The sequence below is a fragment of the Carcharhinus amblyrhynchos genome, chromosome 11 (genome assembly GCF_965287045.1).
Source record: "Carcharhinus amblyrhynchos chromosome 11, sCarAmb.v2.hapA, whole genome shotgun sequence".
NCBI classification, from domain to species: Eukaryota; Metazoa; Chordata; class Chondrichthyes; order Carcharhiniformes; family Carcharhinidae; genus Carcharhinus; species Carcharhinus amblyrhynchos.
In genome coordinates this window covers 92,116,939-92,137,528 of record NC_137334.1, presented here as the reverse complement: position 1 = coordinate 92,137,528, position 20,590 = coordinate 92,116,939, and the positions used below count along the sequence as shown (strand labels likewise).

General features: G+C 46.8%; 1 protein-coding gene across 2 annotated transcripts in view; it reads right to left on the bottom strand.

Annotated features, from left to right (window-relative positions):
• The window catches only part of pnkd (PNKD metallo-beta-lactamase domain containing), a 31,235-nt gene extending 10,956 nt beyond the window's left edge, over positions 1–20,279 (bottom strand). The window contains exons 1-5 of one of the 2 annotated variants that reach the window (XM_080199571.1): positions 20,065–20,279; positions 10,640–10,755; positions 8,311–8,423; positions 7,448–7,506; positions 5,636–5,728 (exon numbers count right to left, since the gene is read on the bottom strand). In XM_080199571.1, the coding sequence (XP_080055697.1) occupies positions 5,636–5,728; positions 7,448–7,506; positions 8,311–8,423; positions 10,640–10,755; positions 20,065–20,219 (536 nt within the window). In that variant the 5' untranslated portion in view covers positions 20,220–20,279. The remainder of the gene's footprint in view (positions 1–5,635; positions 5,729–7,447; positions 7,507–8,310; positions 8,424–10,639; positions 10,756–20,064) is intronic. The other variant, XM_080199572.1, reaches the window with a different exon arrangement.
• Positions 20,280–20,590: the final 311 nt, after the last annotated feature.

Below are 20,590 nucleotides of genomic sequence, written 5' to 3'. Positions count from 1 at the left end.
TTCTTATGTAATCCCACTTCCCTACACTGTCCTGCAATTTGCACCCCTGCATTGCAATCAAAGGGGTATTTACTGTCTGCTGCCACTGTCCTGTCGGGCACCGCATCTCAGTTCACAACAGTCTGACTCAAAGAAATGGTTCTGCATCTCCCCTCTGGCTCTTTCACCAATAATCTGAATCTGCGTTCCTCCCTCATGATTTTGAACGCCTCGATTAAATCTTCCCTTAACCTGCTCTGCCGTAACAAAAATGACAGTAAGAAGTCTCACAAGACCAGGTTAAAGTCTAACTGGTTTATTTGGTAGTAAACACCGCTAGCTTTCAGGCCTCTGCCCCTTCGTCAGGTGAGTCTGGTGTTGTGAGACTTCTTACTGCATTTACCCCAGTCCAACTCCAGCATCCCCACACTGTAACAAAAATGATCCAGCTTCTCTTGACTCCCAGGTAACTGTCATCTCACGTCACTGGTTCCATCCATTACATTTTGCCTGTGCCCTCTTCAAGCCCCTCCTCAAGTGTGGTGCGTAGAAATGGTCACAATACTTTTCTTTTTAATTCATTTGTAGGACCTGAGCATCGCTGGCTGGCCAGTTATTTATTGCCCATCCCTAGTTGCCCTTGTTCAGAAGGCAGTTGAGAGTAAACCACATTGCTGTGGCTCTGGAGTCACACGTAGGCCAGACCGGGTAAGGATGGCAGATTTCCTTCCCTATTTTGATTTGATTTATTATTGTCACATGTAATAACATACAATGAAACATATTGTTTCTTGTGCGCTATACAGAGAAAGCATACCGCTCACAGAGAAGGAAAGGAGAGATTGCAGAATGTAGTGCTACAGTCAAAGTTAGGCTGCAGAGAAAGATCAACTTATTGCAAGGTAGGTCCATTCAAAAGCCTGACAGCAGCAGGGAAGAGGCTGTTCTTGAGTCGGTTGGTACGAGACCTCAGACTTTTGTATCTTTCACCTGCTGGAAGGAGGACATCAGTGAACCAAATGGGGCTTCCTGACAATCGACAATGGTTTCATGGTCATCGTGAGATTCTTAATTCCAGATATTTTTAATTCGATTCAAGTACCACCAGCTGCCATGGCAGGATTCGAATCCAGGTCCCCAGAACATGAGTTGAGTTTCTGGATTAATAGTCTCACGATAATACCACCAGACCATCTCCTTCCCTTCTGCTGGCAGAGGAGGAGGAGGAGGAGGAGGAGGGGGGGGGGGGGTGAGGCTGGTGGCTGACCAAATTCTTCACCGAATGCTTTGATAATTGATACAGATCTGAAATAGGTCACAGCCACAAGGGAATGCCCAGAACTGAGTGTGTGGATCACCAATTCAAGAGGGAAACTACAGCAAATGCAATATTGAACCACCCGCCAGCTTTTGCTGGATTTCTCCCTCCAACCCTGGGAGCGAGTGTCCAGGAATTAACTTTTGACTCTGCACAGCCCAAGGGAAGTTGCCTGGGTGTGTTCACACCTACAGCAAAGACGGGAACAAGGGCTGTGGGAAGGTGCATTTGACATGTCTGGCTGGCACAATCAGGGTGGGGATTCTGGAGAGCTTAATATCTATTCACGGCGAGTACAACATTCATTACTCATCCCCAACTGCCCTCAATTCAATCAAGGTAGTGGAGAACTACCCTTCCTGACTGCAACTAAATGGCTTGCTCAGCCTTTTCAGAGGGCAGTTGCTATCACTCTGGGAGTCACATGTAGGCCAGACAGGGTGAGAGCGGCAGATTTCCATCCCTAACGGGCACTGGTGAATCAGATGGGTTTTATGGCATCCAAAACGACATCTACCCCTCCCCGCACACCAAAACCTCCAACTTTCCCCAGTCTCATAACAAAGCCTAAGTTTGACATCTCCTAACCTCTGAAGTAAGTTTGGTTGTCTTCTTCCTGAGCGCAGTGTTTGCCTTGATTTCTCAGTAATAGGATTAACTCAATAAATTATTTGTGGGGAAACCAGATAGGCAGGTTCAATAAGGCATGTGGGAGTCAGTTTTTAAAATGATGAATCACAGAAGAATCAAACACCCAATTTACAACAATGCTGGGAGGACAATACACAGATTGAAACTTTGGCAACAAACAAAATAAGAGTTGATGATAAAACACATTTTTGGACATATTACAACTCCCTCCCAAACACCAGGTTAAGAATGCACAGGCTTGGGAGTAGAAACATTAAATCTCTATAGAGGCCATTCGGCCCACCATCCACAATCCCACCCAGGCCCTATTCCCATAATCCCACACATTTACCCTGCTAATTCCCCTGGCAATAGGGTCAATTTAGCATGGCCAATCAACTTAACCCGCACATCTTAAAGTTTACTTAGTGTCACAAGTAAACTCTCTTTAACACTGTAATGAAGTTACTGTGAGAATCCTTTGGTCGCCACACTCCGGCACCTGTTCGGGTACACCGAGGGAGAATTTAGCATGGCCAATGCACCTAACCAGTAAGTCTTTTGGATCATGGGAGGAACAACTGGAAGAAACCCACGCAGACAGGGGAGAATATGCAGAGTCCGCACAGTGACCCACGCCGGGAATCGAATCTGGGTCCCTGGCGCTGTAAGGCAGCAGTGCCAGCCACCGTACCGCCCTTTGGGGTAGGCGGGAGAGGTTCAAGTCTCCTCGCGTCACAGAGCGCTTCATGTATCCCACTCCAGCCCCAGGGCAGTCAGCCTGGACAAAAGACCAACTTTATTGAGGAACTGAAACACCTGAGCCAGAACACCAATCACAGTTAGGATATTGGGTACGTTATCTGAACGGGCAAATATCAGAAACACACAAAATCCTGTCAGAGCCCAAAAGGTAACAGCTAGATTGGAGGTAGGGGAATCAACCAGGGCTCAGTGAATCGAAAGATCATGGATTGAAGATCCACACTCGGGATGTGAACACTCGGAATTTAGACTGACATAGGGCCAGGGCCATTACTGAGGGAGTGCTGTAGTGTCACAGGCTGGTACAAATCATTAAACCAAGGCACTCTTCACCCTCTAGGGTGGGCACAACAACAAGAGTAAGGTGAGTTTCCCTCATGTCCTGGGATAACATTTATCCCTCAGCTAACATTTACAAAGGGTTGTTTAGTCATTTATTTCATTATGGTTTGTGGGAGCTTACAGAATGCAGGTTAGGGTTCCCTACATTATAACTGTGACTATACTTCAAAAGTACACCACTGCCTGTGAAGCGTTTTTGAGATGTTTGGAGGCAGTAAGTGGCACTGCAGAAATTCAGGTTTTCTTTTCTAACTTCTCATCAAAAGGGAGTTTCAAAACTGTGTTGGTGACAAAGAATCTCCTTAGGTGGGGCCACTCAACTTAATGACTCAAAGATCTGCACACCAGGTGTTCTGGGACTGGACTGCTGAGGTAACCCAGCACCCTCACCCCCTCCCAGTAGGCTCTGCTTGGAGGGAGTAGAGCAAACTCAAGACTCTTCACTTCCCCACACTCTAGAGACTAAGCTACAATTCCTTGGGGAGTTTTGTTCATTTTTCACTCTTTGCTTTCTGTTTAAGAAAAAGAACCTCGTAGCAACTCTCTGACCTCTTCTTAAAACTGAATTCCACTTCTCTTGAAAGACAAAAATCCCAGCTCTTGCGTCTGAGGGTTATTTTCTCTTCATTATTTCGTTCTATATTTCTCTACACTTGTGACCAATTTGGGTTTGCTCTGACTGCCCCTCAGGGTCTGGTCACATCCCAACATCTCACTCCTCACAGGCAGTGTCCTCGTAATCAATTTCATCCTCGTCGCCAATGTAATGATGCCCATGTGCAGATTTCATCAGGAACACAGAGTATTTATTAATCAGGCAAAACTTTAGAGACTGGCAGCCCCCCCAGCCCCTACATGTCTTCTGCCCAAGTGACAACTCCACCCCTCCCTCCGCCGCCCGAGGTGATTATCCCACTCTTCAGTCCCAACTGATCCCTCAAGCCAGGTGACTCTCTTCCGCTGTGCTGCCCTTAAAAGGGACAATCACCACACTGATCATAACAAACATCAGAAGGCATTCCACAGTGGGGAAAAGTCAGATTGAGACTGATAGAGGAGAGGAAGCTTCACCAAGAATCACAGTCCAATGGCTGAAGGAAGTTTGAAGTCACAGAGCAATCTGTCGAAAAGGACTTTCATTTCAATGTTTGGGGAGGAAAAGGAAAGATCAGCAAAAGCTTGGCAAGATGGACATAATGTGCAACAGTGACTTGACAGTTTTAGATCAGTTGGAGATGGGTTGGCAATTGGTTAAAGAACAGAGGAAGACCATTCAGCCTGTGGGGTCTGTACCAGTCTCCTGCAAAAGCAGCTCAGCTAAATAGACCACAAGACGTAGGAGCATAAATAGGCCATTCGGCCCATCAATCCAGCTCCGCCATTCAATGAGATCTGATGTGATAATCCTCAACTTCACTTTCCTGCCTTATCCCTATAACCCTGGATTCCTTTAATGATCCCACAATCCTGCCCTTTCCTTGTAATCCTGCAAGTTATTCTTTAGGCTGTGCCCAAAGATGTGTAGGACAAAATAGCTGATCTTGGCAAATGAGCAGGACGCGCAGGATTTTGATATCAGCACAGAAGTTGAACATGATCACTCTGAGGCAGAATCTGAGGACAGAAGCAGAGTCAATGTTTCAGGTCAAGATGACCTGTTGAAGAAAAGGACAAAGGCCACAAACATAATTGTTTCTCTCTCCACAGATGCTGCATGGTAAGCTTTTCCAGCTTTTTTTTTATTTTAGATTTAAAGTTTTTAACAATTTATTATTGTCACAAGGCGGCCCATATTAACACTCCAATGAAGTTACTGTGAAAATCCCCTAGTTGCCACACTCCAGTGCCTGTTTGGGTACATTGAGGGAGAATTTAGCAGGGCCAATGCACCTAACCAGCCCATCTTTCCGGCTGCGGGAGGAAACTGGAGAAAACCCACGCAGACACAGGGAGAACGTGCAAACTCCGCACAGTGACCCAAAGCAGGAATTGAACCTGCACCCCTGTTGCTGTGAGGCAACAGTGCTAACCACTGTGCCACCCCAGATTTTCAGCATACTTTGCCTCTGTACAGAAAATAAGCTTCCTTTTGTACTTGTGTTCCTGATCACAGATCTCCCAATAACCCCACACACATCCCCCTCCCCCTCCATAAGAACATAAGAAATAGGAGCAGGAGTAGGCCATCTAGCCCTTCGAGCCTACCCCACCATTCAATAAGATCATGGCTGATCTGTCGTGGCTCAGTTCCACATTCCCGCCCTCTCCCCATAACCCTTAATCCCCTCGCTTATCAAAAACCCATCAACCCGCGTCTTAAAAATATTTAGCGAGGCAGCCTCCACCACTTCAACGGGCAGAGAATTCCAGAGATTCACCACCCTTTGAGTGAAGAAGTTCCTCCTCAACTCCGTTCTAAACCGCCCCCCCGCCCTTTATCTTGAGGCTGTGCCTCCTAGTCCTGCTGTTCTTTGAGCGGGAAGAGTCTCTCCACCTCTATCCTATCCATCCCATTCATCATCTTATATGTCTCAGTGAGATGCACACACATGCATCCACATGCACACACACACACACCCGGAACACACACCCTCCACTTACTTTGTGAGTCCAGGAATATTATCTCTGGAAGTACCATAAACCCTACACGATTTGTGGATTTTCTTCAATACCTTATTCCCGCCACTGTGATCCCTACAAAAGCAAAAAAAGAGAGAGGGAGTGAGCTAGATCAAATATTAAAGTTAAAACTCAGTATGACGTTGGTTATCCAAAGCCTTTCAGGGAACTGGGACAATGATGGGTTTACGATCACGAGGGGTCGCAGGCTCAAGGTGAGAGGGGTGAGGTATAACTCCGATATCGGGGGACTTTTTTTTTACAGACGGTGGTGGGGGCCTGGAATGTGCTGCCAAGTAGATGGAGGCAGACACACTGGCATTGTTTAAGAATTACCTGGATAGACACATAAGCAGCCTGGGAATGGCGGGATACAAACGAATGGTCTAGTTGGACCAATGCGCGGCACAGGCTTGGAGGGCCAAAGGGCCTTTTTCCTGTGCTGTACTGTTCTTTGTACGGAGTTAGATTGTAGATCAACTGTGACCTATCGAGGGACTGTACAACAATACAGAATGACAAGTAGAGTGGCAGAGAAGGGAAGAGAAGAAGGGAAGAAATAACCTAAAAACATTGGGCTCTGTAGGGTCGTTGGGGGCTGGGCACAGTGGGGGTAGCAGGGCTTTGGGAGCCATCACAGCAAATTGAACCAGAGGGGTGCTGTGTTGAGAGCTGTACCTGCATGGCGAGTGGGCTGGAAGAGCTGGACAGCAAGGTTTTTTTAAAACGATTTTCTCCCAGGCAATGATGTTTTTGGAAACAGTCAATTCACAGAGATGAAATAAAAACCTGTGCACGCGTATCACAGGGCCACTGAATGCATGCCAAGACTGTCTCATCACAGTCTCCACTCCATTGCTGTCTCGGAGCTCGCACCCCTATTGCTCAGTCTGTGACCCCAGCAGGAATCACTACCCACTGCTCCAATGCGCTAGTTATCAAGAACACCATCATATTCCAAGGTTTATCGGTAAGAGTGTCTCACTACTCCAAAAAGAACAGGCAATACACACTGTCATGCAAACCCAACCAGTCATATGATCCTGTGTTTATCCTGGATCACCAGACTGCAACCGGATCAGACCAGCCAGCATAATTAAGGGCCCTACACACCCTGGACATTCTCTCTTCCTCCTTGTTCCTTCAGGGAAAAAAGGATACAGAAGTCTGAGGTCACGTACCAACTGACTCGAGAACAGCTTCTTCCCTGCTGCCATCAGACTTTTCAATGGACCTACCTCGCAGTAAGTTGATCTTTCTCTACACTGTAGCTATGACTGTAACACTACATTCTGCTCCCTCTCATTTCTTCCTCTATGAATGGTATGCTTTGTCTGTATAGCACGCAAGAAACAATACTTTTCACTGTACACTAATACATGTGATAATAAATCAAATCAAATCAAATCAGGATCAGCACCAGCAGTGAGGGGGCTAGGTGGGAATGTAACTGATATCCATACAGCAACCCTTCACTAGAAAATAAATCTGTGTGGGTGACAGATCGAACTCCGTTGTGATGCCTCAACAGTCCAATATCCCACCAGCACAACCTGCCCAGGTTTGCGGACAAAGAATAACCAAACTGCAGCTCAGTTGCTTCAATCAGAGAAAATACACTGACAATAAAAACCAATCCCTCACCTGAGGAAGGGGCAGTGCTTCGAAAACTCGTGATTCCAAATAAACCTACTGGACTTTAACCTGGTGTGGGGAGACTTCCTACTGTGCCTACCCCAGTCCAACACTGGCATCTCCACATCAATAAAAACTAAAGAGAAACTCAGAACTCACCAGTGCTTATGTGTCGTGAGGATAGCTTCCAGAGTCGCACCTTCCTGTTCAAGACATGTCTGAAGAATCAAAGTAAAACAAGATTTTTTTGAGGGCATATTTGTAGACTCAATGAAATGTGTGTAAGCAATCTCTCCATTTTCCCCAGCCAGTAACAGCAAGTTAAGTAAGTATTTCCTGTGCACTCTACACTGTCCCCATCAAACACTCCCAGGACAGGGACAGCACGGGGTTAGATACAGAATCAAGCTCCCTCTACACTGTCACCATCAAAATTCACAGGACAGGTACAGCACAGGGTTAAATACAGAGTAAAGCTCCCTCTACACTGTCCCCATCAAACGCTCCCAGGACAGGTACAGCACAGGGTTAAATACAGAGTAAAGCTCCCTCTACACTGTCCCCATCAAACACTCCCAGGACAGGTACAGCACGGGGTTAAATACAGAGTAAAGCTCCCTCTACACTGTCCCTTTCAAACACTCCCAGGACAAGTGCACCACAGGGTCAGATACAGAATAAAGACAAGTTTCAGCAAACCTCCCCAAAACACTGTGTACAGGAGATTTGGTCAGCAGATACTGGGGAACCATTTCACTGCATTGACCTGCATTGTCTGACTTAATGCAACCCAATGTCCACAGCCACGTTCTAACTATTGCATGTACAGGGAGCCGTCAGCCAGCCACTTGTCCAGCAAAAGCTCACATAATCCCTATGACACACACCTTGCAGCAGGGCACCATGGACTTGAGACCGCTGGCAGGTTAGGACCCTGTGTGCTGTGCCATGGAGAGCAGGTGGCACGAAGGAAGGCAGGCAGGAGAAAACGGACATTTATCCAGGAAAGACAAGCAGCTTACCTGGACAATCACTGGATCAGAAGGATCAACAGCGACAGCTACATTTGTGTCCAAGTCAATAATCAAGTAGCCGTAATTGTCTGTCAGTATGGGGACTGGAAGAATTTTCACACCTAAAGGCAAAGTAGACAGATCACCACATGGACAGAAATCGTGAAGCTTTTGTGGACACTTCCCAAATGACACACACTACAACAACCCTCACCAGTCACTAGCATCCCCCCCAGACCCTCCTGCGATGGCTGAATAGTCCAATCCTGGAGCTGCAGACATTGCCAGAGATGGCCAAGTGGTGTTTGGGACAGCACGTTAACACTGCTGCCTCACAGTACCAGGGACTCAGGTTCGATTCCCGGCTTCGGGTCACTGACTGTGTGGAGTCTGCACGTTCTCCCCATGTCTGCATGGGTTTCCTCCAGGGCTCACGTTTCCTCCCACTGTCCAGAAGATGTGCTGGTTAGATGCACTGGCTGTGCTAAATTCTCCCTCAGTGTACCGGAGTGTGGCGACTGGGGGGTTTTCATAGCAACTTCATTGCAGTGTTAACGTAAGCCTACTTGTGACACTAATAAGTAAACTAAAAACTTTATCTGTTTCATCAACTCCAACACTGGGAATGAATATTGGTGCAGACAGGTCTGTCACTGGGGTACAGTGCTGGTGGGGACGGGTCTGTCACTGTATTACACTGGGGTACAGTGCTGGTGGGCACAGGTCTGTCACTGTATTACACTGGGGTATCTTCTCTCCTTTGGTAGTCCCTCAAGGTTGAGGATGATTTGCTTCTGCTCTGGGAGGGTGGGGTTGGTTAGTTTGGTGGTTCTAAGGTACTGAATAATCCAATCCTGAAGCCAGAGACTGTGCCACAAAACGGCGGGCAGTGCTTGATGAGGCGGGTGGGTAGGACGCTCTGGGTTCTGCCAGCTCTTTCCACTTGGCCCGGTGACATTTGAGGTGATTGGTGCCTTTGGTAACGCTCCTTCAGTTTGTGTGTTCTTGGGCAAGCATACACTGTAGTGTCAGGAGAGTGCTGGTCGGGTACCTTTGTTTTTTTTGGATGTTTTCTAGATGCTTAATCTGAGGACTATTCTCTCATGTGTATCAGCAAATGTGTTGACGATGATTTATGACTCCACCTCTGAGTGTGCAAACATAAGAAATAGGAGCAGGAGTAGGCCATCCAGCCCTTCGAGTCTGCTCCGCCATTCAATAAGATCATGGCTGATCTGAAGTGGATCAGTTCCACTTTCCCGCTTTCTCCCCATAACCCTTAATTCCCTTGTCTGTCAAAAACCTATCTACCCGTGACTTAAATATATTTAATGAGGCAGCCTCCACCACTTCAACGGGCAGAGAATTCCAGAGATTCACCACCCTTTGAGTGAAGAAGTTCCTCCTCAACTCCGATCTAAACTGCCCCCCCCCCCCCCTTACCTTGAGGCTGTGCCCTGTACTCCTGCTATCCTTCCTAAGCGGGAAGAATCTCTCTACCTCTACCCTATCCATCCCTTTCATTATCTTATATATCTCTATAAGATCCCCTCTCATCCTTCTAAACTCCAACGAGTACAGACCCAGTCTATTTAGTCTCTCTTCATAGTCCAACCTCCTCATCTCCGGTATCAGCCTAGTGAACCTCCTCTGCACTCCCTCCAAGGCCAAAATATCCTTGCGCAAGTGCAGCAACCAAAACGCCCAGACATCATCTGCAGCTTGATGACAGAGGTTCGAGTGGGCTTGCTTCTGGCCCGGAAGTGCTGGGAGATTGAACAACTTCCCACTAGTCCTGTAGCTCCGAAGGGGAACTTTAAGGTGACGGGATGTAGTGCTGCAGCGAGGAGGATGTTGAAGAGCAGTGGTGTAATGACGCACCCCTGCTTGACCAGTTTGCACTCCTCTCAACTCCGTGATGGTTCTGTTGGTGAGAATCACGGCTTGCATACCGTCATGGAGTAAGCGGAGGATAGTGACTGCAAAGTCCTAAATATTGTGGGCTTTAAGCAAAAGGAAGAGATGTGGTTTGCACGTGCTGATTCCAATCAACAACAACAGATTTATTCTAGGAGCTCTTGCCCATACCAATTATGCACTCAGATCTTTGGATGGCACCTGAATCCATGGTCTTCTGTCCCAGATGGGAAATTGGTTCAATGGTAATAAAACTAGATCCATTGATTCCCCCAACCTCCAGTGCGTAAACTTCCCTGAACCCAACCGGCAAGGTTTTAAAAGAAAGCTTTGGAGGAGGGTAGAGGTGGGGAGGAGGGGGTCGTTGGAATGAAGGGTGGGGTGGAACCAACCTCTTCCTTTGACTGATCAGAGAACTTACCGTTAATAATCTTGGAATAGACAACGGAATGGCCGCTGGGATAATAATCTCGAGTTTTCTTCAATTGCTTCTTATGAAAGATGTACCCTAGTCTGGTCCTTGTATATAGGGTGTACCTGAAAAGAGAGCACTGGATATTAGCAAGTGGGGTGGGGAAAAAAGACAACGTGTCACACTTGAGTCACATTAATGGATTATCTTTGCACTAATTATGTACACAAGTCATTACTGCTCAATTGCATGGATCGTTTTAGACCAGAGAAAGGGTTTGCAGTAAAGTTTCTCAGAGATCAATTCTCTTCCTGATATAAACAATCCAGATTTTGGCGTAAAGGGTATAATTTCAAAACTTGTGGATGATATAAAACTTGGGAAATGTTAAGAATCAAGAGGACCGTGTAGAACTCCAAAAAGACAGGGTGGTGGAATGGTCAGACACGTGGCTGATGCAATTTAACCCAACCAAACATGAGGTGATCTATTTTAGTATGAAGACTGAACAGAGACAATGCAACGCAGGAGCACAGGAATGTGGTTATATATGTCATGAATGATTTAAGGAGGCAGGGGCAAGTTGAGAAAGTGCGTAACAAAATGTCCAACACCTAGGGTTCGTTCACAGTGGCACACAGTGCGAAAACAAGAAAGTTATGTTAAACTTGTATAAAACACTGGATTGGCCTCAACTGCAGTAGTGTGTCACTTCTGGGCACCACACTTTAGGGTGAATGTGAGGGTTTTAGAGAGGGTACAGAAAAGATTCACAAGAATGGTTCCACGGACAGCAGCAAATAGAATTTGATCCTGAAAAGTGGGAGATAATGCATTTTGAGAGGACTAACAAGGCAAAGGAATATACAACGAACGGACGGACTCTAGAAGTACAGAGGATCAAGGGAATTTTGATGTGCATATATCCATAAATCTTGGACAGCAGTACAGATGGATAGGATCCACCCCCGCCTCATCCTTCTAAACTCCGAGTACAGATCCAGAGTCCTCAGCCATTCCTCATACGACAAGCTCTTCATTCCAAAGATCATTCTTGTGAGCCTCCTCTGGATCCTTTCCAAAGCCAGCACGTCCCTCCTTTCATATGGCGTCTAAAACTGCTCATAATACTTCAAATGGGGTCTGATCAGAGCCTTATACAGCCTCAAAAGTACATCCCTGCTCTTGTATTCTACCGCACTTGACATGAACGCTAACATTGCATTTGCTTTCCTAATTGCTGACCGAAGGCCCTCTTTGTGCTGTAAAACTCTATGACTCTAACTTCAGTCATTGAGAAAGACTGGAGAGGTTGGGACTATTCTCTTTGGAGTTGACAAGATTGAGAGAAAGTTTGGTAGAAGTGAACTAAATCACAAGGCGGTTGGATAGAGAAGACAGGTCCCACTATCTTCAGCTGCTTCATCAAGGACCTTTGCTCTATCATAAGATGGAGATGTTCACTGATGTTCAGTGTCAGTGTTCAGCACCATTCACAACTTCTCAGATACTGAAGCAGCCTGTGTTCAAATGCAAAAAGACCTGGATAACATTCAAGCTTGGGCTGATGTGTGGAATGAATGTTATTTGCCACTTAAGTACCACCTCCAACAAGAGGCAATCTAACCACCATTCCTTGCTATTAAATGGTATTACCATAATCAACATCTTGGGGTTACCACTGACCAGAACCAGACCAACCATATAAATACTGGGGCTACGAGAGTAGGTCAGAATTCTGGGCACAGTAACTCACCTGACTCCCCAAAGCCTGTCCATCAACAACTCAGGAGTTAGATGGAATACTCTCCACTTGCCTGCAACTCCAACAACACAAGAAATTTGACACCATTCAGGACAAAGAAGCCCATGATTGATTATCATCCCTTTCATCACCTTAAGCATTTACCCCCACCACCACTGACCTACAGAATCAGCAGTGTGTACCATCTACAAGATGCACTTGCAGCAACTCACCAAGGTTCTTCAGGCAGCACCTTCCAAACACATGACTGCTACCATTTAGAAGGACAAGGACAGCAGACACATAGGAACACCACCACCTGAAAGTTTTCCTCCAAGTCACTCACCAACCTGACTTGGAAATCTATCCCCGTTCCTTCAACAATGCTGGATTAAAATCCTGAAGATTCTCCCTAAAACAATGAACATAGAACATAGAACATTACAGCGCAGAACAGGCCCTTCGGCCCACGATGTTGCGCCGACCAGTTAAAAAACAATGACCCTCTAACCTAAACCAATCCCTTTTCGTCCATAAACCTATCCACGGATCTCTTAAACACCCCCAAACTAGGCACATTTACAACTGCAGCAGGCAGGGCATTCCAATCCCTCACCACCCTCTGGGTAAAGAACCTACCCCTGACATCCGTCCTATAACTAACCCCCCTTAATTTAAAGCCATGCCCCCTCGTGCTAGATTTCTCCATCAGAGGAAAAAGGCTATCACTATCCACCCTATCTAAACCTCTAGTCATCTTATATGTTTCAATAAGATCCCCTCTTAGCCACCTTCTTTCTAGCGAAAACAACCCCAAATCCCTCAGCCTCTCCTCATAGGACCTCCCCTCCATACCAGGCAACATCCTGGTAAACCTCCTCTGCACCCTCTCCAAAGCCTCTACATCCTTCCTGTAATGTGGGGACCAGAACTGCACACAGTACTCTAAGTGCGGCCGCACCAGCGTTGTGTACAGTTGCAACATGACGCTGCGACTCCTAAATTCAATCCCCCTACCAATAAACGCCAAGACACCGTATGCCTTCTTAACAACCTTATCTACTTGATTCCCAACTTTCAGGGATCTATGTACACATACACCTAGATCCCTCTGTTCATCCACACTATTCAAAGTTCTCCCGTTAGCCCTATGCTCAACACATCTGTTATTCCTACCAAAGTGAATTACCTCACACTTCTCCGCATTAAACTCCATCCGCCACCTCTCGGCCCAGCTCTGCAACCTGTCTAAGTCTCCCTGCAAACTATGACACCCTTCCTCACAATCTACCACACCTTCGACTTTGGTGTCATCAGCAAATTTACTAATCCACCCAACTATACCCTCATCCAGATCATTAATAAAAATTACAAACAGCAGTGGCCCCAAAACAGATCCCTGAGGCACACCACTCGTAACTGAACTCCATGACGAATATTTACCATCAACCACCACCCTCTGTCTCCTATCTGCTAGCCAATTCCTGATCCAATTTCCTAGACTACCCTCAATCCCATACATCTGCATTTTCTGCAGAAGCCTACCATGGTGAACCTTATCAAACGCCTTACTAAAATCCATATATACCACGTCAACTGCCTTACCCCCATCCACCTCTTTGGTCACTTTCTCAAAAAACTCAATAAGGTTAGTAAGGCACGACCCACCCGCTACAAAACCATGCTGACTATCTCCAATCAATTCATTACTCTCCAAATAACTATAAATCCTATCCCTAATAATTTTTTCTAAAACCTTGCCCACAACAGAAGACAGACTCACCGGTCTATAATTCCCGGGGAAGTCTCTGTTCCCCTTCTTAAACAATGGGACAACATTCACCATCCTCCAATCTTCCGCTACTATACCAGAGACCAACAACGACCTGAAGATCAGAGCCAGAGGCTCTGCAATCACCTCTCTTGCCTCCCAGAGAATCCTAGGGTAAATCCCATCCGGACCAGGGGACTTATCTATTTTCAAACCCTCTAGAATATCCAGCACATCCCCCTTATCAACTGCAATACTGTCTATTTTACACCCCTGCAACCCAGTGTCCTCCTCAGCTATATTCATGTCCCCCTGCGTGAACACCGAAGAGAAATATTGGTTCAATGCCTCTCCAATCTCTTCCGGTTCCACACACAACTTCCCTCTACTGTCTGTAACTGGCCCTAATCTTGCCCTAACCAACCTTCTGTTCTTGACATACCTATAGAACGCCTTAGGATTCTCCTTAATCCTATCAGCCAAAGTCTTCTCATGTCCTCTTTTAGCCCTTCTTAACTCACTCTTCAACTCCTTCCTAGCCAATCTAAAGCTTTCTAATGCACTACCTGAGCCCTCAAGCCTCATCCGAACATAAGCCTCCTTTTTCTTTTTAACCAACGAATCAACTTTTTTTAGTGCACCACGGTTCCCTAGCCCTACCAAATCCTCCTTGCCTGACAGGGACATACCTATCACGGACTCGCAGTAGCTGCTCCTTGAAAAAACTCCACATTTCGGACGTCCCCAGTCCCTGTAATCTCCTAGTCCAACCTATGCTTCCTAATTCTCTCCTAATAGCCTCATAATTACCCTTCCCCCAGCTAAAACTACTGACCCGAGGTTCATGCCTATCCCTTTCCATCACTAAGGTGAACGTAACCGAATTGTGGTCACTATCACCAAAATGCACAATGCATTTTGGGTGCATCTACACCACATGGACTGCAGCGGTTCAAGAAGGCTGCTCACCGCTCTCTTTTCAAGGCAATTGGGAATGGGCAATAAACATTGACCTAGCCAGGGATGCCCACATCCAGTGAAGGAAAGCCTTCTCATCAGTCGTAGGATCCTGAATCAGAGGACACAGAGACTTAAGCAACTGGCCAAAGAAGCAATGGTGACACAAGGTGAATTATTTTCACACAGCAAGGGGTTGGAATACACTGCCCGAGTGTGGTGGAGGGAAGGTCAACTGGGACTTTCAAAAGGGAAGTGGATCATCATCTGATGAGAACCAGTTTGCAGGGCTGCGGGAAAAAGGCAGGGTAGGAGGTGGTGGCGGCGGCGGCACTGGGTGAATTGCTTCAGAAAACTACCACAAATACAATGGACCAAATGGCCTACTTCTTGCTGTAACCATCCTACAAATAGCTATTTGCCAGCACGCAGGGACAGGAACATTGCGGCAATGTTTTTGGACCAGTAACGCTGAGACCCAGAGAGTTTAAATCCACCATGACACCTGGGAAATTTAAATAATTAAAGTCTGCAAATGGCCGACAGTCTTGAGACTGCTGCAGCGTGACTTAAAAACCCCATCTGGTTCTAACCGTGTCCTTTCAAGGGAAGGAAATCTGTTGCCCTTATCCAGTCCGGTCTATGTTACTCCAGGCCCACAGCAGTGTTGGCTGCGTGCCCACTCCTGCAAACCATTCTGCAACATCTAAGAATGCATCTCTTCAGCACATTCTCAAGGGCAATGCGGCAGGGCAACAAATGCCAGCCTTCTGAACATTCTGTGACCGGATAACAAAAAGAACCAAGTGTTCCAGATCAGGGTCAGCATGCAACACACACCAAAATTCACTGCACTAGATTACAGCTCAACACACCAGCACCAAACCAGACGCAGAGTTGAAATCCTAACCTGGCTAAACAGCTGAGTATTTCCAGTTTTTAATTTCAGTTTCCAACATCTGTCTTCCTTTAAAGTAAAAGTCTGTCGTTATGGCCAGAGGGTGTTAGTGTGCACTGCGTCTAGCCGAAGGATCCAACCTAACGCACAAGTTTAAAACAGCCAGGCTCTAATTCACATTCCTACTGAATGAGGTTTCTGCCTTGATTATTTTCCACAATTCTGAGACAGCAAACTGCTGTTCACAATAGCAAGGAACTACAAAAGGTCATGAATGTAGCCCAATTCATCACGCAAGCCAGCCTCCCATCCACTGACTTTGTCTACACTTCCCGCTGCCTTGGCAAAGTAGTCAGCATAATGAAGGACCCCATGCACCCCAGATATTCTCTCTTCCACCGGGAAAAAGATACAAAAGTCTGAGTCACATACCAACCGACTCAAAAACAGCTTCTTCCTTGCTGCCGTCAGACTTTTGAATGGACTTACCTTGCATTAAGATGATTTTTCCTCTACACCCTAGCTATGACTGTAACATTACATTCTGCACTCTCTCCTTCCCTTCTCTATGAACGGTATGCTTTGTCTGTATCGTGCACAAGAAACAATACTTTTCACTGTATACTAATACATTTGACAATAATAAATTAAATCAAAATCAAATCAATGCCAAACTTTCATCCAAAAGCCAGCACCTCTGACAGTGCGGCATTCCCTCTGTTCAGCACAGGATGTTAGTTTTGATTTTGGTGCTCAAGTGGAACCCGAACCCGAACCCATAGCTTTCTAACTCATTAACAAGAGCGCTCCCGGTGAGCTCCCTCTCTCTAAGTGGAGTGAGACAGTGCATGCAAGAGACATTGAATATAATGGAACAGGACAAATCTTGCAATGAAAATGATCACACACTCATCTCAAACCTCTACTCTATCCCAAAATCTGCCCATCTCATTTTAATTATTCAACAGTGCTCTTCTGTACTTTTCTCCATCACTCCCAAGTTTCAGTTATAAAACAACCAGTCCTTACTCTTCCTCAGTTAAACCTCACCAACCAACTCGATTTTCAAATTTGCTGATGACAGCACCGTAGGAGGTCAGATCTCAGACAGAGTACAGAAATGAAAGAGAATCTGGTGAACTGCTGCGGCAACAATAATCTCTCCACAATGTCAACAAAATGAAGGAGATAGTCATCGACTTCAGGAGGTATAGTGAAAGACATGCCCCTGCCTACATCAATGGAGACAAAATGCATCAAGTTTTTAGGTGTCCAGATCACCAACAACCTCTCCTGGTCCCCCCATGCTAACACCAAAGTTAAGAAAGTCTTCTGAGAAAGTAGAGATTAAGGAAAGTTGGTATGCCTGCTACGACTCTCACCAACTTTTACAGATGTACCATAGAAAGTATTCTTTCTGGTATTGCTCCTGCCCTGCCCAAGTCTGCAATAAACCACAAAGGGTCATGAACAAAGCCCAGTCCATCACACAAACCAGCCTCCCATCCACTGACTCTGTTTACACTTCTCGCTGTCTTGGAAAAACAGCCAGCCTAATCAAGGACCCCACACACCCAGGACATTCATTCTTTCACTTTCTTCTGTCGGGAAAAAAATACAAAGATCTGAGGTCACGTACTAGCCGACTTGAGAACAGCTTTGTCTCTGCTGCCATCACTACCTCGCTTTAAGTTGATCCTTTTCTATGCCCTAGCTGTGACTGTAACACTACATTCTGCGCACTCTCCTTTCCTTCTCTATGAACAGTATGCTTCGCCCGTACAGCATGCAAGTTATAATACTTTTCACTGGATATTAATACTTGTGACAATAATAAATCAAATCAAATTATCTCCTACTTCAGCTCCTCCAGTCCCAATTGAAACCTCAATCTCCTCTCTTCTCCTCTCAGTTTTGCTTCCCACCACCACAGCTGGCTCTGACTGTGTGCAAGAACAGTGAACACGCACCATTCTGTCTGTGTCACTGCACTGCGTGGACACACAGACAATACTCTGAATTGTTGGCCAGCACAGGTTTCTGCCAAATCCACCCAGCTGACAGAAAACAATCGGGGCTCATCGCACGACTGCTCGAACGTCAGTACAGCGGCCTCTGGAACTGTCCCAAAGCAGAGTTAGAACTGCGGAAAAGTTACAGCACAGGAGGAGGCCATGCGCCCGTCTTGTCCTTGTCAGCCCGAGGACAGCAAGATGCCCTTTCTAATCCCACCTTCCTGCTGTTATATCTGAAGGATGTTGTGGGCTGTTCAGCTTTTGGGTATTAGTCAATCTGACAACTTTGAGGATTCTTCTGATCAGTGCTAACTTCTAAGCTGAAAAGGTTCTTTTTTTAAAAAAAAAATCAATTCATTCACCGGGCGTGTGCACCGCTGGCTAGGTCAGCACTTATTGCCCATCCTCAGTTGCCCTCGAGAAGGTGACGGTGAGCTGTCTTGTTGAACTGCTGCAGTGTCTGAGGTGTAGATACACCCACAGTGCTGTTAGGGAGGAGAGAGGAGCGGTTTCAGGGCTTTGACACAGCCACAGTGAAGAAAGTCCGAGCTAGGTGGGGCCAGAAAATTAACATTAAAATTAACTGAAATAGATCGGTGCTTGGGGCCCAGTGAGAACATGATGGGCCAAAGGGTCTCTTCCCGTGCTGTAAAACTCTAACTAGGAGAATGGGGGTAGGGCCTGGGTGGGATTGTGTTCAGTGCAGACTCGATGGGCTGAAGGGCCTCTTTCTGCACTGCAGGGTTCTAAGTTCTAATTGTGACATTTATTGCGAGTTAACTGAAATCTAGTGTTGCTTCAGTTTACTATTACAGTAACAATTACTACCATAACTTGCACACCACTGCAGTTGGCCAGACTGGCAGCATGAATCAGACTGGTGTCAAAAGCATGGGGTTCAATGTTTGTTCCAGCTTTGCTGGGTTTGGGACCTGCCTCCTTGCTCTATCTGTAGTAACAGCTGTGGTGCTTTGGGTCGGACCTTCAGGCAGAGAACCCGCAGAAGGGAAGAAACGCAAGAACAGGGAATGAACAAGATGTCAGAGTCAGAAGAATGGCAAGTTCAGGAGAGAGAAGGGTTATAAATCTGAAACAGATAAGGAGGGAGGGCCACAGTCATGTATAAATTTAAACTCAAGGCTAGGGAGACAAGCGTTCCCTTTCTTTCACAAGAATACACGAGGAAGGAGGTTGCATTGAACTTGTGTAAGACATTTATTCAGCCTCAGCTCGAGTACTGCGTCCAGTTCTGCATGCTGCACTTTAAGGAGGATGTGAAGACACTGGAGTAAGTGCAGGAAACCTGCACAAGAATGCTTCCAGGAATAAGGAATTTCAGTTACGGAGATAAGACTGGAGAAGGATAATTGTCCTGGAAGAAGGCTGAAACCAGGTATTCATTGACCGAGGTATGGTGGCACAGTGGTTAGTGCCTGAACCTAGGTTCAATTTCAGCCTTGGATGACTACATTGAGCTTGCACATTCTCCCCATGTCTGCATGGGTTTCCTCTGGGTGCTCTGGTTTCCTCCCACAGTCTGAAAGATGTGCTGGTGAGGGTCCATTTGCTGTGCTAAATTCTCCCTCGGTGTATCCGAACAGGTGCTGGAGTGTGGCGACTACAGGATTTTCACAATAACTTGACTGCAGTGTTAACGTAAGCCTATTTGTGACACTAATAAAACAAAATAACATCTCTGGACTTGAGCTGCAAAATGTTATGTCTAGAATGCTCCCTGCACGAAAGTAGTAACTTCAAAGTTCTCCCCAAAGGAAAATAAAAGGTGCTATTTCCATAGCACCTTCCATAATCTCGGGAATGGGTGGAATATTTGCACTGATTGCAAATCGTTGTGTTTGCAGCCCTGGCTGGCGCGGTCCCTAGGAGTTTGACTGACAGCTCCCGCTTGATTGACAGATCCCGCTTGATTGACAGCTCGCTGACCCAGGCTCGCGCCTGCGCGCACCATCCGCCCGCTGCCCTCCTCCTCAGGACGCCCGCCATCACCAACCGCCCCCCGCCGGCCGGTCGGCCCGACGTTACACTCACGCGATCCTGAAGAGCGGTTTCTCGGTGCGAGCCATCAGCCCGCTTCTAAAGCCCAGCCAGCGGCGTAAGGCAGCGCCCGGGCAGCCCAGCGCAACAAACAGCAACAGCCCTATTGCCAGCCCTAATAGGCCGCAAGTCAGTGCCAGGCCCAGCATCACCGCGCACGCACATCTTTCAGCCGAGACCACGCCCCTCAGGCTACCTTATATGGAATGGGGGCGGCCCCCGGTGATTGAAAGCGTCACTCAACAAATAACGGAAAGGTACGCCCACTTCGTCGCCTAATAAGGAGCTGAGGAGGGCGGGGACAGTGAGTGATTACTGCGTGACGTAACACGGCCAGTTTGGAACACGCCCCCTCTCCAAATAAGGATCAGGCGGTGGGCGGAGTGAAGATGATTGACGTCGGGGCTCCTCCTCCCCGCTGGCGCCGGAGGCGAACTGGTAAGAGGGCGGTCCTCCAGAGGGGATGATTGACACGTCGGCTGATTTAGGGACCGTCGCTAAATTCCTCACTTGACAGAGA